Raw genomic sequence first — 11,901 nt, 5'->3', positions numbered from 1 at the left:
ATATACATGTATATACACATATATATATATACACATGTAGAAAGAATCTATAATCAGAAACAATTATAAAACTGTGACCAATAACTCCCAAGATTAGATTAGTTGTCAGCATTTTAGGCAGTTTATTTGAAAAACATACAAAAAGATCATATACAAGACAATAAATAAAAAAGAGACAGAACAGTTTGGGTTAAGCTATGCAACTTTTTGCATCATTAGTAATAAATACAGTACAAAATCCACCCAGAGTGAATCTAAAGATTTTCCACAATATTCACTGATCATGTTATTCTTCATTATGATTTAGCTATTGCTTTCATATTATTGATACATACTTCTACTTTTCTATAAAATACTCAAGATCATAAAACATTGCGCGGTTACAGCAAAACAGCAGTGTGTTGTACAAAGATGGCCACTTCCCTTTTTCACTGGCAGGTTAATAATCAACATTTTTTTTCAGCAGCAAAGAAACATCGGAAATATTCAAGAAGGTACAGCATCATAATAAACACATCTACAGAGCTACTCCCACATACACATAGGAAAACCTGAGAAGGACATGCATTAAAAAGCTTGTGCTTTAAGTTCTACTGTTCATTCCGGTTCATCAGCTTGAGTTAATACTATGGCTACTGTCCAGTTCACTCTGGAGTGATGGGGTACACTGTGGGTGGGGTAAGGCCAGTGAGAGCACGAAAGGAAATCATAATAAAACCAGCCAGCTTGTTCCAATCCAATACATGTTATATTATTTTTGCAGGATTATTAGATTATTAATAGGAAATGCACACCGAAAAAACGTAGTTAGCTTATTATACCCAGGTGTAACACACGCTATCTATATTGTATAACCACAGTACACCAGAAATGTTCTCAATAAGACTAATGGCTCAAGTTAGCATGTTAGATACTTCCCAAAACCCCACACAAAGCAACCGCCAGCAATACATAAGGACAGCATAATAGAGCTCATTATGTGGGTTCTATTTTGCTAAAATGATAAAGCGCAAAAATTGAGATCCAGATATGATTGTGATAATATCGTGAACACGATCAAAACAAAATGTCATAAAATGAAATCGAACGTGACCGATTATGGGAGACGAAGCAGTACCAGAGAACAAAAGCAAGCGAATGGTGGAGTCACACGAAGCCAAAAACAGGCTGTACCCAGTCAGTTGCTTCAGATCAAAGCAGGAGTGATGTTTAATAAAGGAACAGATTTAAGAGTAAAATCAAGAGGTGACATGAATGGAATGTAATCCAGATCAACAGCACCGTGCTGGCTAGAATACGTGTTTGGAAAACACCCCAAAGTCCATTTTTAAACCTGTTTCTTTTTTCTTCCTTTGAAAAAGAAAACACAGACGGCATGCAAGAGCATCCCCACCGACCAATGCATAATGAGGTATTCTTTTTTTAAATATTTTGTGTTATTTTAAATAAATATATTGATTAAATTGCAAAGTTATGAGATAGACATTAAATATTCCACCACAATAGCTAGCTAGCTACAGTTAGTAATAAATAATGATTGTTAAATACTTAAGGCATCTTTAATCACAGCATTCTATGTGAACTAGCAAAACCTCCATTTTCATCCATCTGTAGTTTTTTGGATGGAGGTTTTCATACGAAAAGAAAAAATCAAACGCAACACAGTCAAGTTACCCTCCGATAATACACAAGGAAGCATGAAAATACTTTGAACTCAATAGAAACACAAAATGTAGGACAAGAACCCACACCACCAAACCAAAAGAAAACAGGCAACTCCATATTATAGTGCATTCACAAAACACAAGCTACATTATAACAACAATAAATATGTTTTTGCAGCATTGCAGCTTTTTCTTCACGATGGTTAAAATGGACACGGACTCGGCATATTAGTACCACGTCCAAATTGGCATGTGAGCAACAACAAAAAAAGGAAAGGAAAAAAAGAAAAATGGCAGAAAAAGACAATTGAAAATTAAATTTATGTTAAGAACAATTGTTTGGTATTTTTCAAATGGATGGCTTTTTCTCCCATTCGCCCTCCTTTCAAGTGAACTCCGCCGACATGGTTCATGCATGATATGGAGAAACACGGCTTCTATCACTGAACGCATCACAGTAGTTCTAGCAATACCAGACACCACGACCATCGGGGAGGGGGGGGGGGCAATCATACACATTCTAGCACATATCACAGGCAAACTAGTTTGTATTCCCCCTGTGACACCAGACAGTCGTTTAAGCATAACAGTGCAACTTATATTTGAAATGAAAAGGAGCCGATAAACAACAGAGGCGATTCCCTGTATTTAGAAATCACATGTGCTTGTTTGATAGGCAATAAGGTTCTGGTAGTAGGAAACACGGATGTCAGGTTTGATTTCACTCTGATGGCGAGCCCTCGGGCACCGCGTCCTCGAGCCCTTGCCGGTCATGTGATCGTGCCGTGAGCGAGGCAACAGAGAGGAGTTGCAGTTAGACACGGATCCGCTGGCAGCTCTTTGAGTCCTGACCTCCGACGTCAGGAGAGAAATGCTACGTTGGTCTAGAATCGGTGTCTACGGGCAACTTGGTCGACTCGGGATCAGAGGGAGGGGGCTGTAGGGAGGCGGATTAGGTGCATTCTTTTCCTCTATGAATGAGTGGGATCGTCAGAGTCATAGTATACGGTTCACATGCACAGACACACAGTCCCTGTTTCTACTGCTCCACAATATTAACGACACAGCCCAAGCCTGCCACACATGCACATCTGAGGCCTCTGCTCTAGGTAATAGAGGCCCGGCTACAACACGACACAGATCACTGGAAGCCATGCCTGCAGTTAGTGGCTTTTGCATCAACTCTGATGGCATCTAACTGCAAATCCCAAACCATGTTAGACAAGGTGAATTTGTGCCTCTTTTAAAAAAAAATTTAACACAACTAGCTCTTGTTTATGATTAATTATCACGCTGATTTCTCTCGTTTGAGCCGTTCACCTCTGTAGGTTTTTTTCCCCCCCCCACAAACATATTTCTTGAAAGGCTTTTGCTTGCTACACAACAGTGTTACTCTGTAAATACTTATTCAGTACTATACTCCATGACACCACAAGCGTTCAGTTACGAGAGTTCACACCAAACAACCTCATGCTAATCATTTGATTATGTTCTGTACAGATGTGCTGAGGGCAAAGTGCAGCTTAAAGGATTTTTTTCACAGGCCAGGGCCGGGGGTGGGGTTTAGATGTAGTGGCAGAGAAATGGGCTTAATACGCCACACTGAGCTGGGGAGGTTGGAAGTCAGTGTCCTCTCGTGATGGCTGTATGGAAAATGGCACACAATCTGATCGATGATGTGCGTGTGAAGCCTCAGCACATCTGTCCATACTCATCCACTCCTCCTACCTTGTACATCCAGCAAGTCCATTCAAACCAACCTTCCAACCTTCCGTCCAGCCACCTATCTATGCATCAACCCCCCCCCACCCCCATCCCTCGTTGTGTTGTCGGCGAGTGTGCTTTGTTGATCCCTCCGTCACAGCCGTCTCAGAAGGCCGGCTCGCTGAGTGATGCAGAGTGGAAGAGAGGGGCGTTTGGCAGAGCTTCCCCCGGAGGGACGCGGTGAAGAATTAACGAGACCAGATCGAAAGCTGCGGGAGTCGACAGGAGCTATCAACTGTCGGGGGTCAGTTGGGTGTCAATGTCCACTCTGCAGATGGGGCACTTCCTGCTGGTGGCCAGCCACTGGTCCACACACGCCTGGTGGAAGAGGTGCATGCAGGGTAATCTCCTGCGGACACAGATGAGACACGGTCGGGATTTAACATAAATTGTAGGAATTCACTTGTATACATTTTCATTTCATTTATTATTTAATAAATCTTAAATGTAATATGTCCTGCCCTGCTATTTTATTGTTTATATGTAAACATGTTTGCTGCTGCTTCAATACATTTCCCCCTGGAGATGAATAAAGTAGATATCTTATCTCATCTATCTTATTTAAACGCCGTCCTTTTAAAAACAAGTTGTCAACTCATTCAACATACTCTTTGAATGAGTTGTAACTCTGTAGTGATTCATTCTGGTCACATGACGTCTCTGTCTTCTGTCCATCCTGGAGAGGCATCCTCCTCTGTTGCTCTCCTGAAGGTTTCTTCCCTTTTTTCCCTGTGAAAGGGTTTTCTCTATTTTTGGAGAGTTTTTCCTGATCCGATGTGAGGTCAAAGGTCAGGAATGTTGTACGTGTACAGATTGTAAAGCCCGCTGAGGCAAATTTGTAATTTGTGATTTTGGGCTATATAAAATAAACTCAATTGAATTGAGGCAATATTAACAGCTGTGATTTCAGCATGGTGACAATGCAATTTTCAGACATAGGTTTTATTAAATTGTTTATTCATCTTAAAGTAAGAAACGGTACTCAATTATTTATATTATCTGGGGATTTTTTTTCGCTCAAACTTGGACATACATCATTTTTACTGGAAAGCAGCTCATCTTTCTTATCAAAAGACCGGTAAAATGAATGTCTCCCCCAGGAGAGGAACTCTATTCACAGTGTAGGTTCACATCTGCATGACCAGCCTTCGCATAGTGGTACCTGACGTCCTCTGCATCCTCCAGCATTGACAGACATATGGTGCACTTCTCATCGGTGTCCAGGTCCTCATCCTCCAGACACATCTTCAGGTCCTGCGGAGTTCTCTGGAGAGGGCGAGAAGGAGAGCGAGAGACAGAGACACAAAGAGAGAGGGGACAAAAATAGACTTTAATTATTAAAGTGCGTCGTGCAGCTGTGTGTTAGGAGCCGATATGTTCATGCCAAGGGTGTCTCTACGTCAGCCCGGACGAAGAGGAAGAAAAGAGCCACCTAATCATGCTTCCCAGAAATAAATAAATAAATACATACATAGACATAAATAGATGGAAAAGACTCAATTACTTCTTCTCACTCAAATGTACCAAATAATCTGACACTCTTTGCAGAGTATTTGGGTCACAGTCAGTGCAGGCGGCTTTTAAAATTCATTCCACGCACATATCTGCAGACAGCCGGATGACTCATCCCTCGCCTTGAATTGTGCACACTGCAGACCCGTCGTACTAATATGCTGTCAGAGTCGTGACCCTCTTCCCACTCTCGTCTTCGCTCTTTGATCCTTTCGACCCAGCGCTGTCATCCCAGACCTTCAGCCCAGTGCCCTCGCATCAAAACAGATGAACTGTTGTTGTTTGTTTTACCTTCTTGTACTTATGGGGGAAGGTGTATCTCTCTATGGTGGTTTGGACCGCTCCCCGGTTCACACTGCCCAGCCTGTCCTCCAGCTGCAAAAGCTCCTAGACAGGAAGCAACATATTCAAATGCAAAAGACATACAAGTGTGGAATGATGAACTTAAACTGGTGCTGCAAGGGACAGGAAAGAGCCCCGAAGAAAACATTTGCATCTCGTCGACATGAAAACAAACATCAGGAGATTAAAGGCAGTTGGACCATTCGAGGCATCTGGAAGTCGGAGTAAATCAGTTGCACACTCAAGCCCGTCCAGAGCTTCGGTCACAGAGAAAATGATGATAAACGAGTGTCGACTGGTGTGTCCGCCGAGGGGAAAGGAGCGGTACGAACCTCGTAGCTCTCCCTAACAGCCGACGCGTGGCGGGAGGGGTTGAGACTCTGCAGAGCCAGCAAGTGCAGCTGGGGATATGGGTAGTTTCTGATCTCGTGGACTACCTGGAAGAAGACAGGTAAAAGCAGCTTGCATGAGCTCCGCAGCACACAGGGCGGAAAGGGGGGGGGGGGGAACACAGATCGTCCCCAGTTGCTGGATTTGAGGAGAGCTGCCGGAAGTTCACCGAGACTCACAAACTGATTGTACTGAGGCAGAAGAGGCTCACCACTTGCGTCGAGGCATTGTTTCGAGGGAAATGGTGCATCCTGGGAGAGGTCAAGTAGTGCTGATAGTGCTGCGGCAGCGGGTGGATGTGATACTGGGGGGGGGGCATCCCAGCATCTACACTTAGATCCCTGGACAGAAACCAAAAAAAACAAGTCAGCCAGGGGCAGTCGGGTCTTTGGTTTAACGTGTTTCTTGTCTTTGGATGAAAGAGAATTGCCAGAGTAATATTTAGGCTTTAGCTCAGTTCCAGTTACTTGAAAAGATTGTGAAATAAGCTCAACTTATTTGAAAAGGGAGAATTTCAATAAACTAAATCGAGCATCGTACGGAGTCTGAACAGTTGGGTCAAATAATGGAATACAAATTGACATAAATAAATGTAATGGCTAAATGTAATGGATGTGTCGTTGAAGGGGTACGGCCCACTAAACACTGGAAACCACTGACTACAGTTGTGAGTGAACTGGAGCTGCAGTACTTGAGCCGCCTCGACTCTTCCCATGTTTTTCATATCTTCATAAGCTGTGCATTAAGTGCAGATTTTGCAACATCGTATAACCAAATGTTCACTTTCTCACATCTCAAAATCAACCTCCCATGTTTCTTCTTCATGTTAAGATGCATGTGATATTTCCCCTCCCCTTTTCTACAAGTGTTTACCCTCTGCAGAGCATAACTACACTTTTGATGTTCAGTTGTCTACAGTTGCTGAGGGGAACTCCTCGTGCATTAGTGATGCATTTAGCAAGACATGTACACCATTGCCACTGTCTAATGAAAGCTTTTCCTAACTTGAAACCCCTTTCATCAGGTCTCGACACATGAGATCTGGTCTCGACACATGAGGGTGGTCAGGTTCAGCCAAACTAAGATAAGTTGAGTACAATTCAGTGTCATTTTTGTTCGTATGAAATCTAAACCTACATCATGACAACTGCTTTTTTTCTCTTGACAAAAACAAAGTAACTAACATTGTTTGCCTTTGTAGCAATGCATAACGTGTATAATAAACTATTACATGTATACAGTGATAATTGCCAATTTCAGTGGTATGATTCGCTTTGGGTTCTTTGGGTTTAAAAATGAGTATTATATATTTTTAAAACTATTTAATAAGACTTTGTTGGATTGAAAATCATGAAAATGATTTATCTAACAAATATAAAATAGCTGAGACCTCTGTGGTGCTGCAGACTGTATTTAATATATATTAGAGGTATTGCTTACCAGTCTGTGCCCTCAGCCAGGTAGCGGGGCTGCTGCACCACAGGCTGAGGAGGGACATGAAGAGGGGGAGCAAACTCATAGCTGGGCCGCAGTCTGTGGGGCTGGTGAGGAACTCTCTCTGGGGTGCGTCTACTAAGACACATAACCAAGCATTTTTTGATTTTTTTTAAATCCTAGAAAAAGGTCTTAAATGTGATCTTACTGCAAAACCAAGAAGGTCAGTAAACATAATAACTTTGTCTTTTATATTTCCTGTATTTTTAAATCCCCCCCCCCCTAGAAAGCCTGTGTGGATACCTGGAGGGTGGCAGGACGTGTCGGTGCTGGGCCTCAAGGATCTGCTGCTGGAGGAGGTATTGCTGGTGTAATGCCTGAGGTAGGAAGGAAGGGGCGGGGATGTCCTGGAACTGGGGAGCTGGCAGGGGGCTGAGGGGCGGGTGGAGCGGAGGGCCATGCTGGTGGCCGGGAGGGGCCAGGTGGGGGTTTATGCCTGACTGTGGCTGCCCTGGGTGGGGCATGGGGAAGTCCATGGGCAGCGGGGCCTGAGGACCTAACTGGAAGTGCCGGCAAGAGGTAGCATGGCTGTGCTGCTGCTGCTGCTGCTGCCGGTTGAAATGAGATCCTGTGGAGGATAAGGAGAAGTTATAAGGCACCTGAATGGAGAGATCAGATGGAATTAATTGTGGGTGAAATGTCACTGAGTGCATGTGTGTGTGTGTGTGTGATATAGCATGTTAATGAAGCCCTACCTCTTACCTAGGGTGAAAAATACTTCTGTGGGGGTGGGGAAATGACGGTTACCACAAGTACCATGAACATGACAACCAGATGTTTGGTTCTGCACACAATACGCAAGCTTTCATTTCCGACCTCCGACTCCCGGTCTTCTGATTCAGACAAGCGAACGGGATCAGAACAGATGAGATCTGCCAGTATTTGGTCTTCAGCGCGGCTCGGTTCTTGTAAATTCTGCGGCCGACAGTGGGTCAGTGCAGTCGAGTAAAACCGATCTATAAGACACGCAAACTGTTCAGGGAGCCACGTCTCTATCTTTATAGCACTAAAGACTAATACAGTCAATGTTTTACTTAAACACACATACAGCGTAGCCCTACTCAGTCTCTCATACAAACATCCAGGAGTTGAGAGGAAATAGCTTAAATGCCTTTTAAACCCTCTCCAACCACAGCTATTTGGCAACTGCAGCGAGCGGACCGCTGTGGACTCGGGGAGAAAAATACAGACGAACTTGTGCAATGTGGTTTTAATGATGCGCTCCGCTAAAAACACTTTTCCTATTATGCACGGAGTGAGAAATTGCAATAATAAAGTAGCTTTTTAGAACTTTTGAGGAATTCCTGGCTAAAAAGGAGCCGTGATTGGTCTGCAGTGGAGCGGCAGGATTCATTGCGCTCCGTTAGGTCCATCTGGCAGAAACTCAAGGAGTGAATTTACAGTTTAGACATCGGAATTGTGAAGTAAAATTCCAGCCCGGTTTGAGCTGAATAGTGTAAAAAGAGAGGTGGCGATTTCTTATGTAAACAGTGAAAACACTTTTAAAAAATCATGAAGAAATAGGCAGTCTACATTGCATTTACTTAAAGAGTACGCTTGAAAATCGCAGTATGAGATTTAAAAACACACCCAGCTTAAGATAAGCAGTATGACCTTCCAGCAATTGTTTCAGGTCGTCAGTGTTGCCGGGCAGACAAGCGACGACCTTGCTGCTTGTGGGTCAAAGGCTCACGTCTTGACTCTAACACGGCGTTTTCAAGCGTCTCAGTGAAACGATCACCATGAACGACAGCAGATAGACTCATTCGGGCCCTGTGATGGAGGAAGCGTGGAAATTGTCTATCTTTGTCACAGCGGGCGAGGAGGTGGGGGGGAGGTGGAGGGGGGCAGGTAGGGACAAGGGAGAGGGAGGACAATAAATGGAAATCAGCAAGAAGCACACTGAAGGTTAGGAAAAACACTATATTCTTTATTGAAAAATATTAGTAAATGTGGAATTTGTTTTTTTTCTTGTTTGTTTGTAATAGTATAAATCCATGCAACAAAAATAAACAACATAGACTGAAGGCAAGGCCCACCATGCTCCATATAGGGTTAAAAAGAACAAAAGCAGCATCCAATGAGCAGACGTGTTGGCTACAGCACATGATTTCAGTACAGCAGGGTACATCTTTACTACAGAAAGATTACATTGGATTTTCACTAGTCAATGTAGGAAAACAAAAACAAATTATGAATCATAAATGTGATCATGCATTGAAAGTACTATAACCAGAACAAAAGGTAAAGAGAGACCACAACCAAACAATAAAGACGGTATTACTAATAGAGGATCTCTTTAGCAGTGCAGGAAAAATAGGCATCCCTGTGAAATGGATAGCATTTTGGCCTTATGTTAGTGGGGGAAATTGGAAAGTGATGAACCACCAGTGAACATGTTTTGCTTCCGTAAATCTTTTTAGTTTCATTTGCCCGTAAGGAGCAAGCAGCCCTGACAATTCAGTGTGATTCAAAGCTCAGAATTTGCAAAGGGAACAAAGGGAATACACAAAAATGGAGACAGTTATGGCAGGTTGTAGTGTGCAGGTGCAGTGTACTTCAAACCAATTGGAAGTGATCACATGGCAGAATTTGCTGGAATGCAGTTTTAACAATAAAAACGGCATGCATGATTCCAAATTGAATGCTTAAAAAAAAAATTGTAGGTCACTTTAATCACGTACATTGCACCTTGTGTGAAGAGAAGGAAGATGAGCCGAATTCTGGTGTTCAACAATGCAGTGCGGTATTTAAGAGCATGCAAAATGTATCCACTTTACAGGAATTTACAGCATGTCGTCTATCAAGACTGGATGGGAAGTACACAATGACATTCAACCGATTTCTAAAAATTAAAAAAGGAGCTAAAATGTTTACTTAGTGCTACAGCAATTTGACAGAAAAAAAGACAAAAAAGGTGCTCTGAGCTAGGTGTTAGCTCTTGTTTTAGTCTTAACATGGAAAGTCTATGACTGAATACATACTGGGAGGGGGGGGGGGTGCTTTTTAATACCAATGCCGTCTTCTGATGGAAAGAGGAAATGAAGAAGGGAGTCACAATACAGCTAAATGCAGAGAACAGGCAGAGGCCACACCACACAGCAGCAGATGATCATTAGCTACACAATGGGGGGGACGACAAAGATCTGATAAATGCAGAATGTAGAGCCAGCCTCCATACTATGAAACAGGGAAATAAGAACAGAAATAAAAGCACAATGAAATCATTGATGCCACCGTTATGAAGTTAATGTTACACTGACGCTTTACCATTGTTTAACTTGTAACCACGCAACGTTACTTTGGGTCTTTTTACGCAAGTCGGCAGCTCCGAACAAACAGCTGCTGAATTGCCAATTAGCAAAATAAAAAAGGGCGACTGGTGCTTTGATGTCCACGCTCCCCGGGCAGTCGGCTATGGGATTACACATGGGCCGATTGACGGGGATAATAATGACTCAAATCACGCTGGAGAGAGGGGGGAAAAAAACGGCGCTAGCAGAAGCAGATGATCTTCAAATGACATCATCCGGGCACAGATGAGCTGACTGGCTGCAAAGGCTACGTCTATGTTGCGGTATTTTTACAGTACACGGTAGCGTCTTAGGGGAGATAACAACACATCGTAATGTTGTTTGAATAAATAAATAAAACGCATCAGTAAGATATACACGAGCGTAATGCTGTCTATGCGGGGAATCGTGTCGTGTCATCTGGCAGTGGACCGTCCGCCCCGTGGACGTGAAGTCCTTTGTGAGAATGTTTCCGTTCCAACGCATAGCCAGAGCCCACGAGACAGTTAGCTTATCCTTAGCGGCGGTGTTTCCCCCCCACAATTTAGACAGAATTTCGCCCGGAAAACGACACGACTCGGTGTTTTTTAATGACGTGCTGGGAATACAAATAACGTTGCAGGGCATTTCTCTCGAATGTTTTTTTTTACGCTAGCTAAAGCGAGCTAACCAAACGGCTGAAGCTAGCTCGAGCTAGCTAACCAACAGCTGCAGACAATATTAAGATAAACAGGGCATATGTTTTGGATCGATGTGAATATTAATACCGTACCTCTGTTTCTCACTGAGCCGAATACAGGAAGAACCAGATATCCGACATGCACTAAGACCATCCTGGGATCCTTATTTTATGATTCCGCTGGGTTATTTGAAGAGACAGAGTAGCAGTAGCCCATGCGGATCTACATTCAGGCGGCTGCTTGCTGCTTGCTAGCACCACAGGCGAACCCAACGGAACAACTGCGTCTGGCTCGCGCGGCTGACAAACGCAGACATGTCATGCGACACCCCGACCACAAGGGGGCGATATTTCTGGCACACACGCCGGAGTTCTTCTTCTTCTTTTTAAATTTTTTGGCGGATGGCATCCAGTGAACGGTGCATTTCCACCACCTACTGTCGTGGAGTGTGGAACAGAGTGCCCTATCCCCTTACAAAACAAAACAAAAAAACAAAACCTAACAAAATAACCATAAAACAAAACAAAAGGGAGATTCAAAATTTCAGTGCTTTAAATTCTATTGCTTAATCCTGTTTCTTTCAAATATTGTAATCCCTGTCCTGCCCCCCACGCCGGAGTTTTTTCTCGGTTAACCTATCAACCCGGGTTGATTGATCTTGATAAAAAAGTAATGTTAATCAGCATGCTATTAGACATTTATCTTTTCCTGAATTACAAATTTGTTTAAACTTCACATTTAGGGCTGTGACCACATGATGGT

The 11,901-nt window shown here is 43.2% G+C and overlaps 1 protein-coding gene across 7 annotated transcripts; it reads right to left on the bottom strand.

The window, feature by feature from the left end:
• Positions 1-98: 98 nt before the first annotated feature.
• On the bottom strand, positions 99-11,441 carry ark2cb (arkadia (RNF111) C-terminal like ring finger ubiquitin ligase 2Cb). Of its 7 annotated transcripts, XM_056418965.1 has the most exons (9): positions 11,232-11,441; positions 7,869-10,346; positions 7,410-7,734; positions 7,113-7,244; positions 5,884-6,013; positions 5,615-5,719; positions 5,232-5,327; positions 4,591-4,694; positions 99-3,777 (listed from the first exon to the last, which is right to left on the bottom strand). In XM_056418965.1, the coding sequence occupies exons 3-9, from the start codon at positions 7,640-7,642 to the stop codon at positions 3,660-3,662; spliced, it is 918 nt and encodes a 305-aa protein (XP_056274940.1). In that variant the 5' UTR covers positions 7,643-7,734; positions 7,869-10,346; positions 11,232-11,441; the 3' UTR covers positions 99-3,659. The 7 variants fall into 7 exon arrangements, with proteins under 7 accessions (XP_056274940.1, XP_056274934.1, XP_056274936.1 ...); XM_056418959.1 differs by having other exon boundaries at positions 7,410-10,346; XM_056418961.1 differs by having other exon boundaries at positions 5,232-5,315; positions 7,410-10,346.
• Positions 11,442-11,901: the final 460 nt, after the last annotated feature.

The sequence above is a fragment of the Pseudoliparis swirei genome, chromosome 7 (assembly GCF_029220125.1).
Source record: "Pseudoliparis swirei isolate HS2019 ecotype Mariana Trench chromosome 7, NWPU_hadal_v1, whole genome shotgun sequence".
Lineage (NCBI taxonomy): Eukaryota > Metazoa > Chordata > Actinopteri > Perciformes > Liparidae > Pseudoliparis > Pseudoliparis swirei.
Note: the sequence above shows the minus strand (reverse complement) of the source record. Positions and strands in the feature narration are given on the sequence as shown.

Excerpts from the sequence above, each read along its gene's own strand:
- ark2cb (XM_056418959.1), bottom strand. The coding sequence starts at position 7,819 with ATGCACTCAGTGACATTTCACCCACAATTAATTCCATCTGATCTCTCC. Across the intron at positions 7,245-7,409 it reads CACGTCCTGCCACCCTCCAG|TAGACGCACCCCAGAGAGAG; the intron begins GTATCCACACAG and ends TATGTGTCTTAG. Across the intron at positions 5,328-5,614 it reads CTGTTAGGGAGAGCTACGAG|GAGCTTTTGCAGCTGGAGGA; the intron begins GTTCGTACCGCT and ends CTTCCTGTCTAG.